Source organism: Salmo trutta, chromosome 23 (assembly GCF_901001165.1).
Source record: "Salmo trutta chromosome 23, fSalTru1.1, whole genome shotgun sequence".
Taxonomy (NCBI): domain Eukaryota; kingdom Metazoa; phylum Chordata; class Actinopteri; order Salmoniformes; family Salmonidae; genus Salmo; species Salmo trutta.
This window is the reverse complement of record NC_042979.1, coordinates 23,012,186-23,033,818: the sequence shown is the minus strand read 5'-3', so window position 1 is coordinate 23,033,818 and position 21,633 is coordinate 23,012,186. Positions and strand designations below refer to the sequence as shown.

Sequence of the window (21,633 nt, the reverse complement as noted above, 5' to 3'; positions counted from 1 at the left end):
GAGCATATTACAAACCTATGACAGCTACAGGTATGAAAGTGTGTATGACAATTATGCACTATCACAGAAGGGTTATAGATGGGAGCTATTGTTTCACCATAAAAGTAGAGAGGAGAGACACAAAATACAGTGTCACACTCACTACCTTGGCATTGCCTGAGTCATTATCTACAGCCAACAGCTCCTGTGTATATTTCTAAAAACATTTTTGAGAGCATGTGAAAATAGTTGGCCCCAAAAGCAAATCTCATTTCCATATATCCTGTTTCACTTCTCTCTCTGTGTCATCATTGTGTGTAGGTGGCAGGGAAGTAAGGCGCAGGAGAAACCAACTTGGTATAACTGGAGTAGTTTAATAAAGAAATAAAAAACCAAAACCAACATACAAAAATAAAATAACATGGGTAAAAATTACCCGTCGCACACCAATACAAAATACACGAGCACATAACAAACAAACAATCTCTGACAAGGACTCCAGGGGAAACAGAGGGTTAAATACACAACATGTAATGAATGGGATTGGAACCAGGTCTGTAGGAAGACGAGACAAAACTGATGGAAAATAAAAAATGGACCATTGATGGCTAGAAGACCGGTGATGTCGAACGCCGAGCACCACCCGAACAAGGAGGGGCATTGACTTCGGTAGAAGTCGTGACACTCTGCATTATGCATAATAACAGGTGGCAGGTTTGGGAACTTCAGAGAACTCTTAACCATGATCCAATTAATGTGCTGCTGGTTCCATATGTGTGAGTTATGTATTAATCATAATATAATTATTGTACTGTATAATACAAAGTAAAATAGTTTTCTTTCATAACAATATCCCTAGTTGTACTTTTGGTTGGAATAACAATGAACTACATTTCTTGTAGTCTCTCTTGACCTACAATTAAGTTTCTCCCCTTCTCTTGCTATTTTTGTCATTCAACATTAGGGATGCACTTTTGTGATTTGCATGGTTATCAAAGGCTGGGAAATAAATGTTGAGCTCTTAAGAAGGGAATAATCTTGCATTTTGAATTAGTTTTAGAACGGACCCAAATCTTTGTTTTTTTACCATGTCTGGGCTAGGGGGCAGTATTTTCACGGCCGGATGAAAAACGTACCCAATTTGAACAGGTTACAACTCTATGCATATTATTAGTAGATTTGGATAGAAAACACTCTGAAGTTTCTAAGACTGTTTGAATTGTGTCTGTAAGTATAACAGAACTCATATGGCAGGCAAAAACCTGAGAAAAATACAAGCAGGAAATTAAAATCTTGTGCCTGTACTTTTTTCAAGTCATTGCCAATGGAACACACAGTGACTAAGGACTCATTTTGCACTTCCTAAGGCTTCCACTAGATGTCAACAGTCTTTTGAGGCATCTATGATGAACAGAGACCGAATGAGAATGCTGAGAAGTTGGTCACCCAGGGAATGACATCACTTCCTTGGCGCGCATTCACGAGAGAGGTAGCTCTGTTCCAAAACGTTTTTCAAGACACAGGAATCGTCCGGTTGAAATATTAGTGAATCTTCACGTTCTAAAGGCCCTAAAGATTGATGCTATACAACGTTTAACATGTTTGAATGAACGTAAATAGATTTTTTTTTTCACTTTTCGTCGTCACATTTTCCGCGCACTTCCTACATTCGGAGTAGCTGAACTGAACGCGCGAACAACAAGGAGTTATTTGGACATAAATTATGAACTTTATCGAACAAAACAACATTTGTTGTGGACCTGGGATTTCTGGAAGTGCCTTCTGATGAAGATTATTAAAGGTAAGTAAATATTTCTAATGCTATTTATGCATTTAGATGACTCCAAAATGGCAGCTATCTGTATTGCGTTGTGTATTTTTCTGAGCACAGTACTCAGGTTATTGCAAAGTGTGCTTTCCCAGTAAAGTTATTTTGAAATCTGTCAATGCGGTTGCATTCAGGAGATGTTAATCTATAATTCTTTGAATAACAGTTTAATATTTTATCAACGTTTATGACGATTATTTTTGTAAATTGTAGTACTGATTCACCGGAATTTTTGGGGGAAATACATTTTCTGAACGTCACGCGCCGATGTAAAATGCTGTTTTTGGATATAAATATGAACTTGATAGAACAATAAATGCATGCATTGTCTAGCATAATGTCCTAGGAGTGTCATCTGATGATTGTCAAAGGTTAGTGCATAATTGTAGCTGGTTTTCTGCTTTTGGTGATGCCTGTCCTTGCATCGAAAATGGCTGTGTGTAATTTTTTGTCTATGTACTCTCCAAACATAATATAACTTTATGCTTTCCCCGAAAAGCCTTTTTGAAATCGGACAACGTGGTTGGATTAAGGAGATGTTTATCATTCAAATGGTGTAATATAGTTGATTGTTTGAGAAATTGAAATTATTAGATTTTTGCTATCTTTTCAAGCAATCCCGTTACCGGGATGAGAATGGGAATGGGGTCCCGTAGAGGTTTTCATTCCTATCTTTCATCAACTATCTCTCTCTTTCCTCATCCTTCAAGGGGACAAGGAGAATCAGACAAACACTTGGATTACCCAGGAGAAGAAGCACCAGATCTCAGTAAGCCTGAAGTTTGTGACCCTGACTGAAGTGGTTGAGCTGAGCTGCGAGTCCTCTGCCCTTGTAGAGGGTCAGCAGTGTTTGTTCTATGTGGATTCTAAACTCAAGGAGCTTGGTCGCTCAAATGCCAGCCCAACCAATGATCCCACCCAGTAAAGGGGTCAGAGCTGCTTGGGTGGAAGCCCAGAGGGCTGTGGTCAAAGGTCACCGTCCAGTGTCATTACGAAGAGGAGGAGGGCGTCCACTCACCTCCCAGCAAAAATGTCACAGTGGTGGTGTGGAACACAAGTAAGAAAGATTACATGAGAAATGTAATGCATAGATTCCTGATTTAGGTCATTCATCCATTTGGTCAAAAATACATTGTACTCTGTTACAGACATGCTGACTAAGTACATCATCGGATGTATGGCCCTGATAGGATTCATGATTCTACTTGCAGTATTCATATTCTGCATCACCTGTCTCCTCTCACTGAAAGCAAAGAGTATGTGAACCTGGTATCTAACAGCCTTTTAAACGTATTAGCAAAACCGACCAGACAGAATCACTCATTTATTCCATTGTTTTACTGTCATAGGGAACGGACACCTCGTCATAACAAGGTGAATAGTGTTGGTTGTGTGTTGAACAGCATTGGAAATTAATGTTGAAAGTTGCATTTGTGTTCCTAAAATGTAAATTGAAAAGGTATTGTCGCTGTTTCCTGTTGACAAGCCATTTTTATATATAACCCAATGTCAAAACACAGTTTAGAGATTAGATTAGAATCATTCATGTATTCCATTGTTTTACAGTTGGAATGGTGGTTTATTGAAGGATTTGAGGATTTGATGTTTTCTTTCAAATAGTGATTTGTCCTCATCCCTTTGTTGCAATAACAGGAAGGTGAAGATGATTGGTGCTATGCCACCGTGTCCCATGCTGGTGCTCCTCCATCCTACTCAGTCAAGTTTGAGCAAGGCCATGACTATGCCACAGTGGTCATATACTGACCAGCATGTGCCGACCTGAATGGACATGAAAGGACTTCCACATAGATAGATTGTTTGACTTTAACACCTCCATTTCAATTTTCTTTCCAATAAATCAATTCTTAGGCTACTCTCTTGTTTCTCAATTAAATTGAAATCACATTTTAAGTCAGCTGCTTTTATAAATTCCACGAGGGTTAAGTCTACTCCAAATGTGCATGGTCCATGGGTACATTGGCAAGATTTCTAACTATTTTCTCATGGTGTGGTGGTTACAAACTACTCTACTACTACCCCGCAATAGCAATACAAGACACGTTTATACCACTAGATGGCAATGTTGAATCCTGTTTTGCAACAATTTTAAGAGCTCCTCGTAGGCAGAGAAAACCCTTTTTGGACATTACTGTTACTGGCGTAGGCTATCATCAAAATAAATCAATCGTACAATACCATTGGAAATTAATGTTGAAAGTTGCATTTGTGTTCCTAAAATGTCAATTGAAAAGGTATTGTCGCTGTTTCCTGTTGACAAGCTATTTTTATATATAACCCAATGTCAAAACACAGTTTAGAGATTAGATTAGACATTAGAGATTAGCGAGTTTAATAGTCACATCATGCACAGGGTTGCAGATGTAATTACAGGGCACGAGCTCCAACAATGCAGGACAAAGTGAGATAAAATAATACAAATAGATAATAATACAAATATAAATAATAATAAATACATTTTAACAACTGTGTCATTGATAAATGTCCATTGGGGGTGGGGACAGGGTTAACGTCCATTAGAGGGGATGGGAAATGTCCACAGGAGGAGCAGCAGGGTGAGTAGGTGACTAGTCGTGACTATTCAGCATAATACATGTCTATTGGGGTGAGGGTAGGGTAAAAATGTCCTTTGAGGTGGGGGGTAGAAGCCTGATGGTCTGGGGGTAGAAGCTATTGGCCAGTCTTACAGTTTTTACCATGATACTCCTATACTGCCTGCGTCTGAGTGATAGAATGGGGAGAACAGGCCAGGTGGCTGGGGTCCATGATTATCTTCTTTGCCTTCCAGCGACACTTGGTGTCGCTGGAAGGCCACTATGCTTGTTGTAAATGATATTGCAAATGCCTTAGATGATAGAAAGCACTGTGCTGCGTTGTTTGTAGATTTGTCAAAAGCTTTTGACACTGTAGACCATGCTATCCTTTTGAGTAAGCTGTCATCTATAGGAGTGGGCACGGATGCTTGCCGATGGTTTTATGACTGTCTTAAAGATAGAACTCAGGCCGTCATGGTCGACGGGGTCAAGTCTGACTCCTTAACGTTACTTAAAGGGGTCCCTCAGGGTTCAATAAAAGGCCCACTATGGTTCTCACTTTATTTAAACAACATTGGTGATGATGTCAGATATTGTAAATTCCATTTATATGCAGATGACACAGTGATGTACTCTATTGCTCCAACAGCGGACCAAGCTTTAATGCAGTTGGAGTCTGATTTTAGGATACTACAGGGGTCTCTTTTACAGCTTAAACTTGTTTTAAACGCTAAGAAAACAAATGTCATGTTTTTTTCTAGGTCTAAACTCTCAGTTAGAAACACTTTTGTAATCACTAGCTTGGATGGTACTCAAACCAAACAGGTCTCTGCATATAAATATTTAGGGGTATGGTTAGATGATAGGCTTTCTTTTAAAAAACCTGTTACTGAATTGGGAAATAAGCTCAAATTCAAGATAGGGTTCCTTTACAGAAACAGGGCTTGTCTGTCCTTTGTAAATAGAAAACAAATTGTGCAGGCTACTTTTATGTCCGTTTTAGATTATGGGGATATTATCTATATGCATGCATCGGCAAACACATTAAAACCACTGGATGCTATTTACCATTGTGCACTCAGGTTTATCACGGGTGATAGTTACAAAACTCATCACTGTATCCTTTATCAACATGTGGGTTGGGCCTCTCTATCTGTGAGGCGAGAGCAACATGCTCTCTTGTTTATTTATAAAGCGCTTCTTTTAAAACTACCTCCATATATATCATCATTAATTTCCACTAGACATACAAATTTTAAAACCAGATCACAGATGTGGATTACATTAGAGACTCCTGCGGTCTCCACAGAGTTGGGTAGGACTGCCTTTAGTTCCTTTGCGCCTTATTTATGGAACAAACTGCAGATCCAACTTAAGTTAGACACTCTGGTGTCCCTTGCCCATTTTAAAAATGTTATGGAGGATCAATATGATGTTATCTGTGATTGTTTCTGTTGAATTGTGTCTTTGTTTTGTATGTTTGAAATGCTGTTGTCTGTATGCCTAAAACTGTATATGTCAACATGTTTACACAGGGCACAGCCGTAAAAGAGATCCAGGTCTCAGTCTGTTTTCCCTGTTAAAATAAAGATTTTTAAAAAAAGGTGTCCAAATCAATAAGCAATATGCAGAAACAGTTCGTTAAATATTGAAAACCTAAAATCTACTATCTACACACGTGCAGCAATTGTAATCATATTACTTGTATTTTTTTAAACTAGCACCTTATAAACTGCACACGCACCAAAACCCTGGTGTTTTGACAAGTGGCAATAAATAACTGATATCGATTAGGTGGGAGGGATAAAGGTTGCAAGTCCTGTTAAAACTAACACAGATCAAAAACTACATGGAATCTGCTAATAATGTGTTGCCTACAATTTGTAGAAGACAGCTAGCTACATTTTGAATTGTTGCATTTTGATTCAAGTGGGTCGCCAACGCGGTATGTGTAATGCAACACTTTTTCATTTCATGCTGAAATCAAAAGAACAGGGTCAAACATTTGAGCTGTAGCGTTGTTGGTTAGATGAGAACTTATAGAAGGCATACAGTATTGGCCTAACTTTATTTTGGAATGTCGGATGTTGATTTTCGGCAAGCGACTTTTATAGAGACCAAGAGACCAGGGCCTCCCGAGTGGCGCAGCACAATTGGCCAAGAGTCATCCAGGTTAGGGGAGGGTTTGGCTGACTTCAGTCGCTAGCTGGACAGTGTTTCCTCCAACACATTGGTGCGGCTGGCTTCCGGGTTAAGCGAGCAGTGCGGCTTGGCAGGGTCGTGTTTCGAAGGATGCATGGCTCTCGACCTTCGCCTCTCCCAAGTCCGTAACATGGCTGGGGAGAAGTTGGGTGCTTAAACAGAAAATATCTATAACATCCGACTACTAATAAAACCCAATAAATCAGTTACTGAACTATTTTTGATCATGTCTCTGTTATGTGGCTCAGTTGGTAGAGCATGGCACTTGCAACACCAGGTTTGTGGGTTTGATTCCCATGGGGGACAAGTATGAATGAAAATGTATGCACTCACTACTGTAAGTCACTCTGGATAAGAGTGTATGATATAAATGTATATTTAGGTTAACATTGTTGTTTCTGTATGTGTACTGTATGTGCAAGGTGCACACAGTTACTGTCTTGTTTGAAAAGTCAACTTTAATGGCAAGCAATGAAATCTTAATCACATGGGTTCTCACATTGGAAATAGTTGTGCTCTAGTTACCTATATTTTGACTAAAATCAATTAAGGTGCACATCAGGGACAGTCCTTTAGTGGTCAGTCAAATAAGGTACATTTATTCAACGTCACTAGTGATCTGTTACAACATCACTTCTGAGTCGCCATATCCTGCTTTCTAGGTTGCTCTTTGTCCTAAGCACACATATTTCTTTACACATTATAGTCTATGTGTTCACCTTTTTATTGAAGGAAGAAAGTGGAAAATATGATCTTATCTTCTATTAATTTGTGAGTTTTCAATTATTACTTTTATTTTTGATCAATGATCTATTTAATCAGATATTTTAAGTAGCCCATTCCATATGTTAGAATGAAACACTTTATTTGGTTTTACAGATGTGGCTAGTGTTGCAATAAAAGGTTGTGCAGGTATGTATGAATTGCAGAATGACACTCCTTATGATTGTCCAGCTCAATCTCAGCCATTAAATATAATCAGTGTCTTTGAGGCACAAAAGCCTTTCTTGTCGACAGAAGTTTTGTACAGCTATAGAGTTAGTTAAGAATTAGGACTTGAATAATAACGTTTTATAGTTGTAAATAGAGAAATGTGGAAGTGATACTCCACATGCAAAACACCTTTTAAATCAAGGAACAATTCAAGTTCCATAGATTCTCTTTCGCTCTAAACAGATTCTGTTCCCACTCCAACCATTGTATTATCCTCTAGGTACATCAATGTAGCTACTCCACCTGTTACAGTACACTGTGAGTTACCAGAAGGCATTGTTTGATGTACAATCCATAACCTTTCCACCTGTGGTTTACCAAAACATGTGAAAGAATTTATTGGTGGTGATGAAATAAAAACAACTAAAATATATTTGCATTCCTGTTTTCCATTTGCTTCTAAAAAAAGAAGTTAGCCAAAAATCCACAAAAGTAATATGATCTATGGATGCAATCCAATCCATAACTTAGTTGGCACAGACTGGTTACTCTGACTGGAAATATTTATTATGTAAACTAAACAGACATGGATCAAGGTACCTGCCATTTCCTCATTTGGAGAAGCATTAGTCACCTCCATTACAAAGCAATAAAAGTCGTGGGGTGAAAAAGCTCAAACAAGAAACTATCCATCAAATTGTCCAACTTCAAATAAATCCAATAGATCAGTAACTGAACTCATTTGATCATGTCAATGTGTGTGTTGTGTTGGCATCTGAGAATATGAAAATATACTTATTCATGTCACTGATGGAGTGCTGAGGTTTAGAGGGTCTACACCAGAATTAAATGGTTATAGGAGAAAGCTATATAGTGTGAGCAATTAAGCTTGGAATGTGTTGAGTGCAGGGAAGCAATTACATGTGGCAGGCATTGATGAAGGGAGAGAGCCATGGATTACTGATGGAGGGGGGTTGAGGTCGTCAGGTCACCTTAAGGGAGAATTATAAGTTTATGGCCCGTATCTCTTGTGTCCTGCCTAGCAGTTGTTAGGGTGATGTTGCTGTTAAGCTACTGCATATTAAGTTTTGGTTTTGTTTATTTGTGTGTGTATAGTTTAAAGTAACTTTGAACAGTCAACATTTTTATTTGATCAATTAATCACTAGAGATCTCATATTTGAAATAGCTGTGCTGTAGTTACCTATATTTTCAGGAAGTTTAATGTAGGGTGGACCACATGGACAGCTCCTTAGTGGTCAATGAAAATAAGGTCATTTTCTTCAGCGTCACTAATGATCTGTCACAACATCACACGTGAGTCTCCATATCCTCCTCTGTAGGTTTTCTGTTGTCCTACCAAGCACACATCAGTTTTCTCACATGACAATCTATGTGTGGAGTTCACTTCACTGACGGAAGAAAGTGAAAAATATGTCTTTGTCTTGTATTCTTCTCATTTGTGAGTATTCAATTATTTTAGTCTTTGGATCAATACGTCTTTACACTGATTTTAAGTTTTGGTGATATGTTACTTAATGTACTGTATGCTTTAAAACTTGTTCTAAGTATGTATGAGCCTTTATTATGTCTTATAGTAAGGCTTGTAAAATGTCTCACTAAGTTGTTTTTACCTTGTTCGAAGATGTTGCCTGTGTTGCGGTAAAAGAAAGTTGTGCAGGTACATATTACCAAATGTCACTTCATTAATTATCCAGCTCAACAGCTATTGATTTATTTCAGGCATAAAAGTTTTTTTTGATGACAGATTTGTACACTACTTTTCACAATAGAGTAGCACAGTGCTTAAAGTGCCACATCTTTATTAAGAATTGTATTTAGTTGCAAATAGAGAGACAAGGAAGTGATACTCCACATACAAACACATTCTGAACCAAGATTCTTATCACTCACAATTTCATAGATTCTCTCTATTTCTCTAAACAGATTCGGTTCCCACTCCCACTATTGTATTTTCCCCTGAGTACATCAACGTAGCTACACCTGTTACAGTACGCTGTGAGTCACCAAAAGGAACAGAGTGCATTTTCTACAGAGATCACGACCCCAAACCTATAAGAAAACTGGATTACAAGCAGGGTGCTTGCCAGTTCAAGTTGTTATGGAATGAGTTCAAAAAGTGGAACAAGACTGAAGTAGATCTCAGCTGTGTAATTCTACAGAACAGAGGAGATAAAACGATCAAAACCTCAAAACCTAGTGATGCTCGAAGACTTATAGTGAGTGGTAAGTGACAGTTTTACAGTACTCCAAAGCACATGTTTACCAGGGTACACTTCCCACTTGTTAACTGACTTCATAAATTACATTCACAATTTACTAACAGATCCAATTGGAAAGCCCAGTGTTCATGTGGAGAAGATTGGGAATTACCTCAATCTTCGATGTGAGGCCAAGGCTGGCACCTCATGCTACTTTTATCTGAACAATGGTGACTCACACTTCAAAAAAATACCCTACAATGACAATGTCTGTGTGGGGAGAGTGGCAGAAGAGGAACTGCAGAGGAAGAGGAGCAGTGCTGGAAAGATCTTCATCACCTGTGCTGTGGAGCTGGTGGTAGAGGGTGAAGATACTGTGACATCACAGCATAGTGAACCCCTCAGTATCACCGTAGATGGTGAGGAAGACTAGAGCCCATCAATTTCTGTGATTTCAAATGTGTCAATCTTCAGTCGGTCTATTGTTGTATTGCAAGACTAATATATCATTATTGTAGACATATCAAAGCTTTATTAATTTCAGTATTAAATCCTCCAGGAGCTACTAGTTCCCCATCAGAGTTCAGTTTAATCAAACCTGGTCAGGAGAAGACAAGCAGCAATGTCACAGCCCAAGGAAGAGGTGAGTACCATTGGTTTGGTTTTAGATCAACTGTGAAAATATTATCATGACAATCCTCTGTCTGTGTATTACTGTATTGCAAGACTAATAATGTATATAATTATTGTACATACTGTGTATATCATTGTTTTATTTATTTTGGTTGTAAATCCTCCTGGAACCACCAGTTCCATCCCACTTGGAGAGGATAAGTCAGTCAGTAGTATAACTACACAAGGAGAAGGTGTATTGAATAAACATGGTTATTGTGAGCTCAGTTTGTTGAAGTACATCAGCAAGTGCCTATTCAGATACTGTTTTTGATTGTGATGTCCCTTTCCCTTCCAGAATCCGCCTCAGAGATCCCCTTCTACCAGTACACCAGTCTTCGTGCTGTTGTCTATGTAATCATTCTGCTGATGGAATCTTTTCTGTGTCTTCTCTGGTATAGACGTGGTGCATGCCTTCTCATACTCACACAAATTGTAACGGATGTAGGAACTTCATTTGATTACTCTTTTATTTCTGAGAATTTTCCTGCACAGCAGGAAATGCAAACTTGCAGTGCATTTGAGCATTAGAAATGCTTCAAAAGATTGTAATTTCTGCTTTGAAATTTTCAAACTTGATTTGCCCTAAAAGAAATGTATCAACCCCAACAAATATTTCCATTAATTATCATCCACATAATAATTCACATTTCCTGTTCTTGCAGGATTAATTTCCTGCTGTAGCAAACTGTCTCAAATTAAGATCCTACATCTGTTTGTTGTTCAGAAGGCTTTTGTCATGTCTTTTATTAGCTATACAACCTGGCGGTATGATTTGTTTTCATCATACTTTTATCTCTGAAGTTGATCCGCAAGGCAATGTCAAACGGAGGTAAGAGTGGTCTATTTATTCATAAATATTTACTCATGCATTTTTTGGGGGATTATCTGTTTGATGTACTGGTGAATTGTCGTGTCTTGACCAAAACCCATCTAAGATGCAATTTGTGTGTGTGGAACAAATCTCTTTTCTCCCCATTGCTTGTTAATGTATTTTATATTATGCAAAGTGTTTCATGTGCAATAAGTTTATATGTCTAAAACAGTGCAATTTTATTAGCATTTCATTTTTTTCTGCTCATGGATGTTGTGTTTTCCAGGGGAAATAAAGCTTGTACATTATATTGTAAATCTTGTTGGAAATGTTTAATTTATTTGGAAGTTGAGGAGCCACTCTGAGAGGAGACAGCATTAGGTTTAGATTACACAGCAGTTGAGTTTCAAAGGTCTTCAACGATTTTCAACGGTCCGATGTCTGATGATGTTCACTGTTGTACCTGAGCTTTAGCAGAGTGTGTTGAGTCTGTTTGTCACGTAGATGTGACCACAGTGAGGGTACTGATAATGCAGGTACACTTCTATTTCTAGAGATGAGAAGGCACCAACATCACCCCTGCAAACAACACCGCAAACGGCTTGCTATACATATCTTCATACTGTATGAAGCTCATGTCTATATCTATCAATAGAAATGACTTGTCAGAGAACATGAAGATGTGTGGAAAGACACAGTAATGGAATTGTGGTCATGATCTAAGCTGAGATGTGCTACAATAAGCCATTGTGCTGCAACTGGTCCCCTAACATTCTGTCCCTAGCCCTCAAACCCAGATGGATGAGACAAACATCTATCATTCAACAATTTAAATAAATAAAATGCCAGTTGTATAATAACTGGATATATTGCAAGATTCACATAAAAAAATGTCCAACCTTTAAAAATAAACTGGTGCATCCTACAAGGAGTTGATGTTAATGTTATCCAGTACTATCCAGTACTCTCACAGAAATCTTAATTATTTGAGAAACAATCCATAACCTTTCCACCTGTGGTTTACCAAAACATGTGACACAATTTATTGGTGGTGATGAAATAAAAAACAACTAAAATATATTTGGATTCCTGTTTTGCATTTCTTCAATGCATGGATTTGTTTCCAAAAAACTAAGTTAGCCATAAATCCACAAAGGTAATGTGATCTGTGGATGCAATCCAAGCCATAACTTAGTTGGCACAGACTGGTTACTCTGACTGGAAATATTTATTATGTAAACTAAACAGACATGGATCAAGGTATCTGCCATTTCCTCATTTGGAGAAGCATTAGTGACCTCCATTACAAAGCTATAGAAGTTGTGGGTTGAAAAAGCTCAAACAAGAAACTATCCATCAAATTGTCCAACTTCAAATAAACCCAATAGGTCAGTAACTGAACTCATTTGATCATGTCAATGTGTGTGTTGTGTTGGGATCTGAGAATATGAAAATATACATATTCATGTCACTGATGGAGTGCTGAGGTTTAGAGGGTCTACACCAGAAGTGAATGGTTATTGGAGGAAGCTATACAGTGTGAGCAATTAAGCTTGAATTGTGTTGAGTGCAGGGAAGCAATTACATGTGGCAGGCATTGATGAAGGGAGAGAGCCATGGATTACTGATGGAGGGGTGTTGAGGTCAAGTCAGGTCACCTTAAGGGAGAATTATACATTTATGGCCCGTATCTCTTGTGTCCTGCCTAGCAGTTGTTAGGGTGATGTTGCTGTTAAGCTACTGCGTATTTAGTTTTGGTTTTGTTTATTTGTGTGTGTAGATTTTAAAGTTACTCTTTGAAAAGTCAACAAGTTTATTTGATCAATGATTCACTAGAGGTCTCATATTTGAAATAGCTGTGCTGTAGTTACCTATATTTTCAGGAAGTTTATTGTAGGGTGGACCACATGGACAGCTCCTTAGTGGTCAATGAAAATAAGGTCATTTTCTTCAGCGTCACTAATGATCTGTCACAACATCAGACGTGAGTCTCCATATCCTCCTCTGTAGGTTTTTCTGTGTCCTACCAAACACACATCAGTTTTCTCACATGACAATCTATGTGTGGAGTTCACTTCACTGACGGAAGAAAGTGGAAAATATGTCTTTGTCTAATATTCTTCTCATTTGTGAGTATTCAATTATTTTGGTCTTTGGATCAATATGTCTTTACACTGAGTTTAAGTTTTGGTGATATGTTACTTAATGTACTGTATGCTTTATAACTTGTTCTAAGTATGTATGAGCCTTTATTATGTCTTATAGTAAGGCTTGTAAAATGTTTCACTAAGTTGTTTTTACCTTGTTCAAAGATGTTGCCGGTGTTGCGGTAAAAGAAAGTTGTGCAGGTACATATTACCAAAAGTCACTTCATTAATTGTCCAGCTCAACAGCTTTTGATTTATTTCAAGCATAAAAGTATTTTTTGATGACAGATTTGTACGCTACTTTTCACAATAGAGTAGCACAATGCTTAAAGTGCCACATCTTTAATAAGAAATGTATTTAGTTGCAAATAGAGAGACAAGGAAGTGATACTCCACATACAAACACATTCTGAACCAAGATTCTTATCACTCACAATTTCATAGATTCTCTCTATTTCTCTAAACAGATTCGGTTCCCACTCCCACTATTGTATTTTCCCCTGATTACATCAATGTAGCTACACCTGTTACAGTACGCTGTGAGTCACCAAAAGGCACAGAGTGCATTTTCTACAGAGATCACGACCCCAAACCTATAAGAAAACTGGATTACAAGCAGGGTGCTTGCCAGTTCAAGTTGTTATGGAATGAGTTCAAAAAGTGGAACAAGACTGAAGTAGATCTCAGCTGTGTAATTCTACAGAACAAAGAAGGTAAAACAATCAAAACCTCAAAACCAAGTGATGCTCGAAGACTTAATGTGGGTGGTAAGTGACTGTTTTACAGTACTCCAAAGCACATGTTTACCAGAGTACACTTCCCACTTGTTAATTGACTTCATAAATTACTTTTACAATTTACAAACAGATCCAATTGGAATGCCCAGTGTTCATGTGGAGAAGATTGGGAATTACCTCAATCTTCGATGTGAGGCCAAGGCTGGCACCTCATGCTACTTTTTTCTGAACAATGGTGACTCAAACTTCAATAAACGACCCTTCATAGACAATGTCTGTGTGGGGAGAGTGGCAGAAGAGGAACTGCAGAGGAAGAGGAGCAGTGCTGGAGAGATCTTCATCACCTGTGCTGTGGAGCTGGTGGTAGAGGGTGAAGATACTGTGACATCACAGCATAGTGAACCCCTCGGTATCACCATAGATGGTGAGGAAGACTAAAGCCCATCAATTTCTGTGATTTCAAATGTGTCAATCTCTGTTGGTCTATTGTTGTATTGCAAGACTAATATATTATTATTGTACACATATCAATGTTTTAATTATTTCAGTTGTAAATCCTCCAGGAGCAACTAGTTCCCCATCAGCGTTCAGTTTAATCATAACTGTTCAGGAGGAGACAAGCACCAATGTCACAGCCCAAGGAAGAGGTGAGTAACATCGGTTGAGTTTTAGATTAACTGTGAAAATATTATCATGACAATCCTCTGTCTGTGTATTACTGTATTGCAAGACTAATACTGTATATAATTATTGTACATACTGTGTATATCATTGTTTTATTTACTTTGGTTGTAAATCATCCTGGAGCCACCAGTTCCATCTCACTTGGAGAGGATAGGTCAGTCAGTAGTATAACTACACAAGGAGAAGGTGTATTAAATAAGCATAATTATTGTGAGCTCAGTTTGTTGAAGTACATCAGCAAGTACCTATTCAGATACTGTTTTTGATTGTGATGTCCCTTTCCCTTCCAGAATCCACCTCAGAGATCCCCTTCTACCAGTACACCAGTCTTCGTGCTGTTGTCTATGTAATCATTCTGCTGATGGAATTTGTTCTGTGTCTTCTCTGGTATAGACGTGGTGCATGCCTTCTCATACTCACACAAATTGTAACGGATGTAGGAACTTCATTTGATTACTCTTTTATTTCTGAGAATTTTCCTGCACAGCAGGAAATGCACATTTGCAGTGCATTTGAGCATTAGAAATGCTTCAAAAGTTTGTAATTTCTGCTTTGAAATTTTCAAACTTGATTTGCCCTAAAAGAAATGTATCAACCCCAACAAATATTTCCATTAATTATCATCCACATAATAATTCACATTTCCTGTTCCTGCAGGATTAATTTCCTGCTGTAGCAAACTGTCTCAAATTAAGATCCTACATCTGTTTGTTGTTCAGAAGGCTTTTGTCATGTCTTTTATTAGCTATACAACCTGGCGGAATGATTTGTTTTCATCATACTTTTATCTCTGAAGTTGATCCGCAAGGCAATGTCAAACGGAGGTAAGAGTGGTCTATTTATTCATAAATATTTACTCATGCATGTTTTTATATTATCTGTTTGATGAACTGGTGAATTGTCGTGTCTTGACCAAAACCCATCTAAGATGCAATATGTGTGTGGAACAAATCTCTTTACTCCCCATTGCTTGTTAATGTATTTTACATTATGCAAAGTGTTTCATGTGCAATAAGTTTATATGTCTGAAACAGAGCAATTTTATTCGCATTTCATTTTTTTCTGCTCATGGATGTTGTGTTTTCCAGGGGAAATAAAGCTTGTACATTATATTGTAAATCTTGTTGGAAATGTTTAATTTATTTGGAAGTTGAGGAGCCACTCTGAGAGCAGCATTGTGTTTAGATTACACAGCAGTTGAGTTTCAAAGGTCATCAACGATTTTCAACGGTCCGATGTCTGATGATGTTCACTGTTGTACCTGAGCTTTAGCAGAGTGTGTCGAGTCTGTTTGTCACGTAGATGTGACCACAGTGAGGGTACTGATAATGCAAATACACTTATATTTCTAGAGATGAGGAGAAGGCACCAACATCACCCCTGCAAACAACAACGCAAACAGCTTGCTATACATATCTTCATACTGTATGAAGCTCATGTCTATTTCCATCAATAGAAATGACTTGTCAGAGAACATGAAGAGGTGTGGAAAGACACAGTAATGGAATGGTGGTCATGATCTAGGCTGAGATGTGCTACAATAAGCCATTGTGCTGCAACTGGTCCCCTAACACCCTGTCCCTAGCCCTCAAACCCAGATGGATGAGAAAAACATCTATCATTCAACAATTTAAATAAATAAAATGCCAGTTGTATAATTTCTGGATATATTGCAAGATTCACATAATAAAAGTCCAGCCTTTAAAAAGAAACTGGAGCGTCCTAGAAGGAGTTGATGTTAATGTTATCCAGCACTATCCAGTACTCTCACAGAAATCTTAATTATTTGAGAAACAATCCATAACCTTTCCACCTGTGGTTTACCAAAACATGTGACACAATTTATTGGTGGTGATGAAATAAAAAACAACTAAAATATATTTGGATTCCTGTTTTCCATTTCTTCAATGCATGGATTTGTTTCCAAAAAACGATGTTAGCCAAAATTCCACAAAGGTAATGTGATCTACGGATGCAATCCAAGCCATATCTTAGTTGGCACAGTCTGATTACTCTGACTGTAAATATGTATTATGTAAACTAAACAGACATGGATCAAGGTACCTGCCATTTCCTCATTTGGAGAAGCATTAGTCACCTCCATTACAAAGCTATAAAAGTTGTGGGGTGAAAAAGCTCAAACAAGAAACTATCCATCAAATTGTCCAACTTCAAATAAACCCAATAGATCAGTAACTGAACTCATTTGATCATGTCAATGTGTGTGTTGTGTTGGGATCTGAGAATATGAAAATATACATATTCATGTCACTGATGGAGTGCTGAGGTTTAGAGGGTCTACACCAGAAGTGAATGGTTATTGGAGGAAGCTATATAGTGTGAGCAATTAAGCTTGGAATGTGTTGAGTGCAGGGAAGCAATTACATGTGGCAGACATTGATGAAGGGAGAGAGCCATGGATTAGTGATGGAGGGGTGTTGAGGTCAAGTCAGGTCACCTTAAGGGAGATTTATTAATTTATGGCCCGTATCTCTTGTGTCCTGCCTAGCAGTTGTTAGGGTGATGTTGCTGTTAAGCTACTGCGTATTTAGTTTTGGTTTTGTTTATTTGTGTGTGTAGATTTTAAAGTTACTCTTTGAAAAGTCAACAAGTTTATTTGATCAATGATTCACTAGAGTTCTCACATTTGAAATAGCTGTGCTGTAGTTACCTATATTTTCAGGAAGTTTAATGTAGGGTGGACCACATGGACAGCCCCTTAGTGGTCAATGAAAACAAGGTCATTTTCTTCAGCGTCACTAGTGATCTGTCACAACATCAGACGTGAGTCTCCATATCCTCCTCTGTAGGTTTTTCTGTGTCCTACCAAACACACATCAGTTTTCTCACATGACAATCTATGTGTGGAGTTCACTTCACTGACGGAAGAAAGTGGAAAATATGTCTTTGTCTTATATTCTTCTCATTTGTGAGTATTCAATTATTTTGGTCTTTGGATCAATGTCTTTACACTGATTTTAAGTTTTGGTGATATGTTACTTAATGTACTGTATGCTTTATAACTTGTTCTAAGCCTGTATGAGCCTTTATCATGTCTTATAGTAAGGCTTGTAAAATGTCTCACTAAGTTGTTTTTACCTTGTTCGAAGATGTTGCCGGTGTTGCGGTAAAAGAAAGTTCTGCAGGTACATATTACCAAATGTCACTTCATTAATTGTCCAGCTCAACAGCTATTGATTTATTTCAGGCATAAACATATTTTTTGATGACAGATTTGTACACTACTTTTCACAACTAATATAGAGTAGCACAATGCTTAAAGTGCCAGGTCTTTATTAAGAAATGTATTTAGTTGCAAATAGAGAGACAAGGAAGTGATACTCCACATACAAATATGTTCTGAATCAAGATTCTTATCACTCACAATTTCATAGATTCTCTCTATTTCTCTAAACAGATTTGGTTCCCACTCCCACTATTGTATTTTCCCCTGGGTACATCAATGTAGCTACACCTGTTACAGTACGCTGTGAGTCACCAAAAGGCACAGAGTGCATTTTCTACAGAGATCACGACCCCAACCCTATAAGAAAACTGGATTACAAGCAGGGTGCTTGCCAGTTCAATTTGTTGTGGAATGAGTTCAAAAAGTGGAACAAGACTGAAGTAGATCTCAGCTGTGTAATTCTACAGAACAGAGAAGGTAAAATGATCAAAACCTCAAAACCTAGTGATGCTCGTAGACTTATATTGGGTGGTAAGTGACAGTTTTACAGTACTCCAAAGCACATGTTTACCAGGGTACACTTCCCACTTGTTAACTGACTTCATAAATTACTTTCACAATTTACCAACAGATCCAATTGGAAAGCCCAGTGTTCATGTGGAGAAGATTGGGAATTACCTCAATCTTCGATGTGAGGCCAAGGCTGGCACCTCATGCTACTTTTATCTGAACAATGGTGACTCACACTTCAAAAAACTACCCTACAATGACAATGTCTGTGTGGGGAGAGTGGCAGAAGAGGAACTGCAGAGGAAGAGGAGCAGTGCTGGAGAGATCTTCATCACCTGTGCTGTGGAGCTGGTGGTAGAGGGTGAAGATACTGTGACATCACAGCATAGTGAACCCCTCGGTATCACCATAGATGGTGAGGAAGACTAGAGCCCATCAATTTCTGTGATTTCAAATGTGTCAGTCTACTGTTGGTCTATTTGTTGTATTGCAAGACTAGTATATCATTATTGTGCGCATGTCAATGTTTTAATTATTTCAGTTGTAAATCCTCCAGGAGCTACTAGTTCCCCATCAGAGTTCAATTTAATCATAACTGTTCAGGAGGAAACAAGCACCAATGTCACAGCCCAAGGAAGAGGTGAGTGACATTGTTTTGGTTTTAGATTAACTGTTAGTAGTCCTACGAACTTCAAATTGCAAGTTTAGTGAATGACTCTGCTTCTAAATGTACAGCTATTAATACGTTTCTAACATCTCTAACCTGTTAAGTATCTCGATAGTCACTGTTAGTAAAGCTTATTTGCACAAACATTCTAGTAATTGTAAGGTCAGGTTATACTGTACAGATGTCTCACTGTCAGTGAGCCTTCATTCAGTTTCTTCAGGTCCAGTGTTCCTCGTCATCATCAGTCTGGTTGCTGGTTCCCTTTTCCTGGTTCTGCTAGCTGGGTCTGTGCTGTGTGTTCTCCAACGCAAGTGTGGTGCGTACTTTCAGATAGGTCTACTCATAATACATTCTTATTTTGTTCCAAAGGCTACTTTGAGTTATTTTCAAAGTTGCTAAATTATCTCTATGCATCTTTTGAAGGAGTTCAAGGCAGGCATGTAAATACTGGGTAAGACTGGTGTATTCATTTTAGATTCACATAATTTTTTCTTCATTCATGCACAGCTATATCTTTCTGACTGTACTGCATTGTCTTGACAGAAGCCCACCTGAGCAGCAAGACCAAACCCCACCTTGTGTCTGTGAGTTTGAGAGTTAACTAAACCACCACTGCCTTTATCTTCTTTTGTTCAGTGTTTTATTATCCATCATTCTCTCATTTTAAACAGATTCTGTCATCACAAAGCCGTCTAGGGATGAGGTGAGTTGGTTTGAACCAGTGCAGTGTGAAGTAGCCTACTATGCACTTTACTTCCACGATATCAAGCAATATTGCCAATATCACCAATGACAACCCTACTGTGCACACAGCTCAAAGTGACTTGATCTCTCTCTTACAGGAAGAGGACAGTAGTCTGCAATACACTACTGTGACATCTACAAGTGACCGAGCTAGTCTTCAATATGCAACAGTGACATCTACCGGTAACCAAGTTGGACCTGGGCGCACCAAGATCAAGTTTGAAATAGCTGGAGAGTACGCCCTCTTAGCAGAATCATAGAAGAAGAAACATTTACTGGATAACATGTTTTGTTATAGTTTACAGTTACAATCCTAGCTTTTTTTCTTCATATTGGATCATAATTTACTCATAGCACAAAGAACACTGCCACAACAACGAAGATATCTACTAATTTCCGAAAACAAGCAGCTTCAACTATTTGCATTTTAGGTTAAATGAAATAAATGAAAATTAAACTTTGTATGAAACATAGAAGAAATATTTTCCTATATTGAGTTACCCAATATAGTCAGCAGTCACCAATCAGTAGTCACCAATCTATTTCACTCCTTGACAAGAGTCAATAGAGACTCAAATCCACAAGAGCGTAGAACACATGTCAAACTTTGCTTGTTACATCTCTACATCTCTCTCTCCCTTTCTGATCTCTCGCTCTCTACATCTCTCTCTTTAACCTTGTCTGGTGTATATTAGTTTTCAGTGGTGGAAAAAAGTACTCAACTGTCATACTTGAGGAAAAGTAAAGATACCTTCATAGAAAATGACTCAAGTAAAAGTAAAAGTCACCCAGTAAAATTCTACTAGAGTAAAACTCTATAAGTATTTGGTTTAAAATATACTTAAGTATGAAAATAAAAGTATAAATAATTTCAAATTCCTTATTTTAAGCAAACCAGAATCCACCATTTTCTTTTTTTTCTCTTTTTTTTAACGGAATGCCAGGGGCACACTCCAACACTCAGCCATCATTTACAAACAAATCATGTCAGTTTAGTGAGTCCGCCAGATCAGAGGCAGTAGGGATGACCAGGGAAGTTCGGTTGATAAGTCTGTGAATGTGACTATTTTCCTGGCCTGCTAAGCATTCAAAATGTAACTAGTACTTTCGGGTCTCAAGGAAAATGTATGGAGTAAAAAGTACAATATTTTCTTAAGAATGCAGTGAACCAAAAGGTAAAGTAGTCAAAAATATAAATAGTAAAGTATAGATACCCCAAAAAGCTACTTAAGTATTACTTTAAAGTATTTTTACTTAAGTACTTTACACCACTGTTAGTTTAAAAAATATGTTTTGTTAATAAAACTTACAGTATGTGCCTTGACTTCCACCTGTTGATACACCACCTCCATATTTCCTCTCTCTGCTTCCTGATTTACATATGAAATCAAATCTTCTTGGTCACATACACATGTTTAGCAGATGTTAATGTGAGTGTAGCGAAATGCTTGTGCTTCTAGTTCCGACCATGCAGTAATATCTAACAAGTAATCTAACAATTACACACAAATTCCATTTACACACAAGTGTAAAGGAATGAATAAGAATATGTACATATATATATATATATATGGATGAGCAATGGCCGAACGGCATAGGCAAGATGCAATAGATGGTATAGAGTACTCTATATACCTATGAGATTAGTAATGTAGGGTATGTAAACATTATATAACGTGGCATTGTTTAAAGTGACTAGTGATACATTTATTACATCCAATTTTTATTATTAATTTGGCTAGAGATTTGAGTCAGT

The 21,633-nt window shown here is 37.9% G+C and overlaps 1 protein-coding gene across 4 annotated transcripts in view; it reads left to right on the top strand.

Annotated features, from left to right (window-relative positions):
• Positions 1–20,350, top strand: part of LOC115159618 (uncharacterized) — a 42,845-nt gene extending 22,495 nt beyond the window's left edge. Inside the window, exons 1-10 of one of the 4 annotated variants that reach the window (XM_029709508.1) lie at positions 8,819–8,955; positions 13,514–13,549; positions 18,188–18,487; positions 18,588–18,881; positions 19,008–19,106; positions 19,330–19,449; positions 19,557–19,584; positions 19,677–19,717; positions 19,805–19,836; positions 19,976–20,350. In XM_029709508.1, coding sequence (XP_029565368.1) covers positions 8,928–8,955; positions 13,514–13,549; positions 18,188–18,487; positions 18,588–18,881; positions 19,008–19,106; positions 19,330–19,449; positions 19,557–19,584; positions 19,677–19,717; positions 19,805–19,836; positions 19,976–20,137 — 1,140 coding nt within the window. In that variant the 5' untranslated portion in view covers positions 8,819–8,927 and the 3' untranslated portion in view covers positions 20,138–20,350. Of the gene's footprint in view, positions 1–8,818; positions 8,956–9,440; positions 9,741–9,840; positions 10,135–10,274; positions 10,359–12,766; positions 13,331–13,513; positions 13,550–13,815; positions 14,116–17,129; positions 17,699–17,879; positions 17,916–18,187; positions 18,488–18,587; positions 18,882–19,007; positions 19,107–19,329; positions 19,450–19,556; positions 19,585–19,676; positions 19,718–19,804; positions 19,837–19,975 lie in introns of those variants that run through there. The other 3 variants (XM_029709510.1, XM_029709507.1, XM_029709511.1) reach the window with 3 other exon arrangements.
• Positions 20,351–21,633: the final 1,283 nt, after the last annotated feature.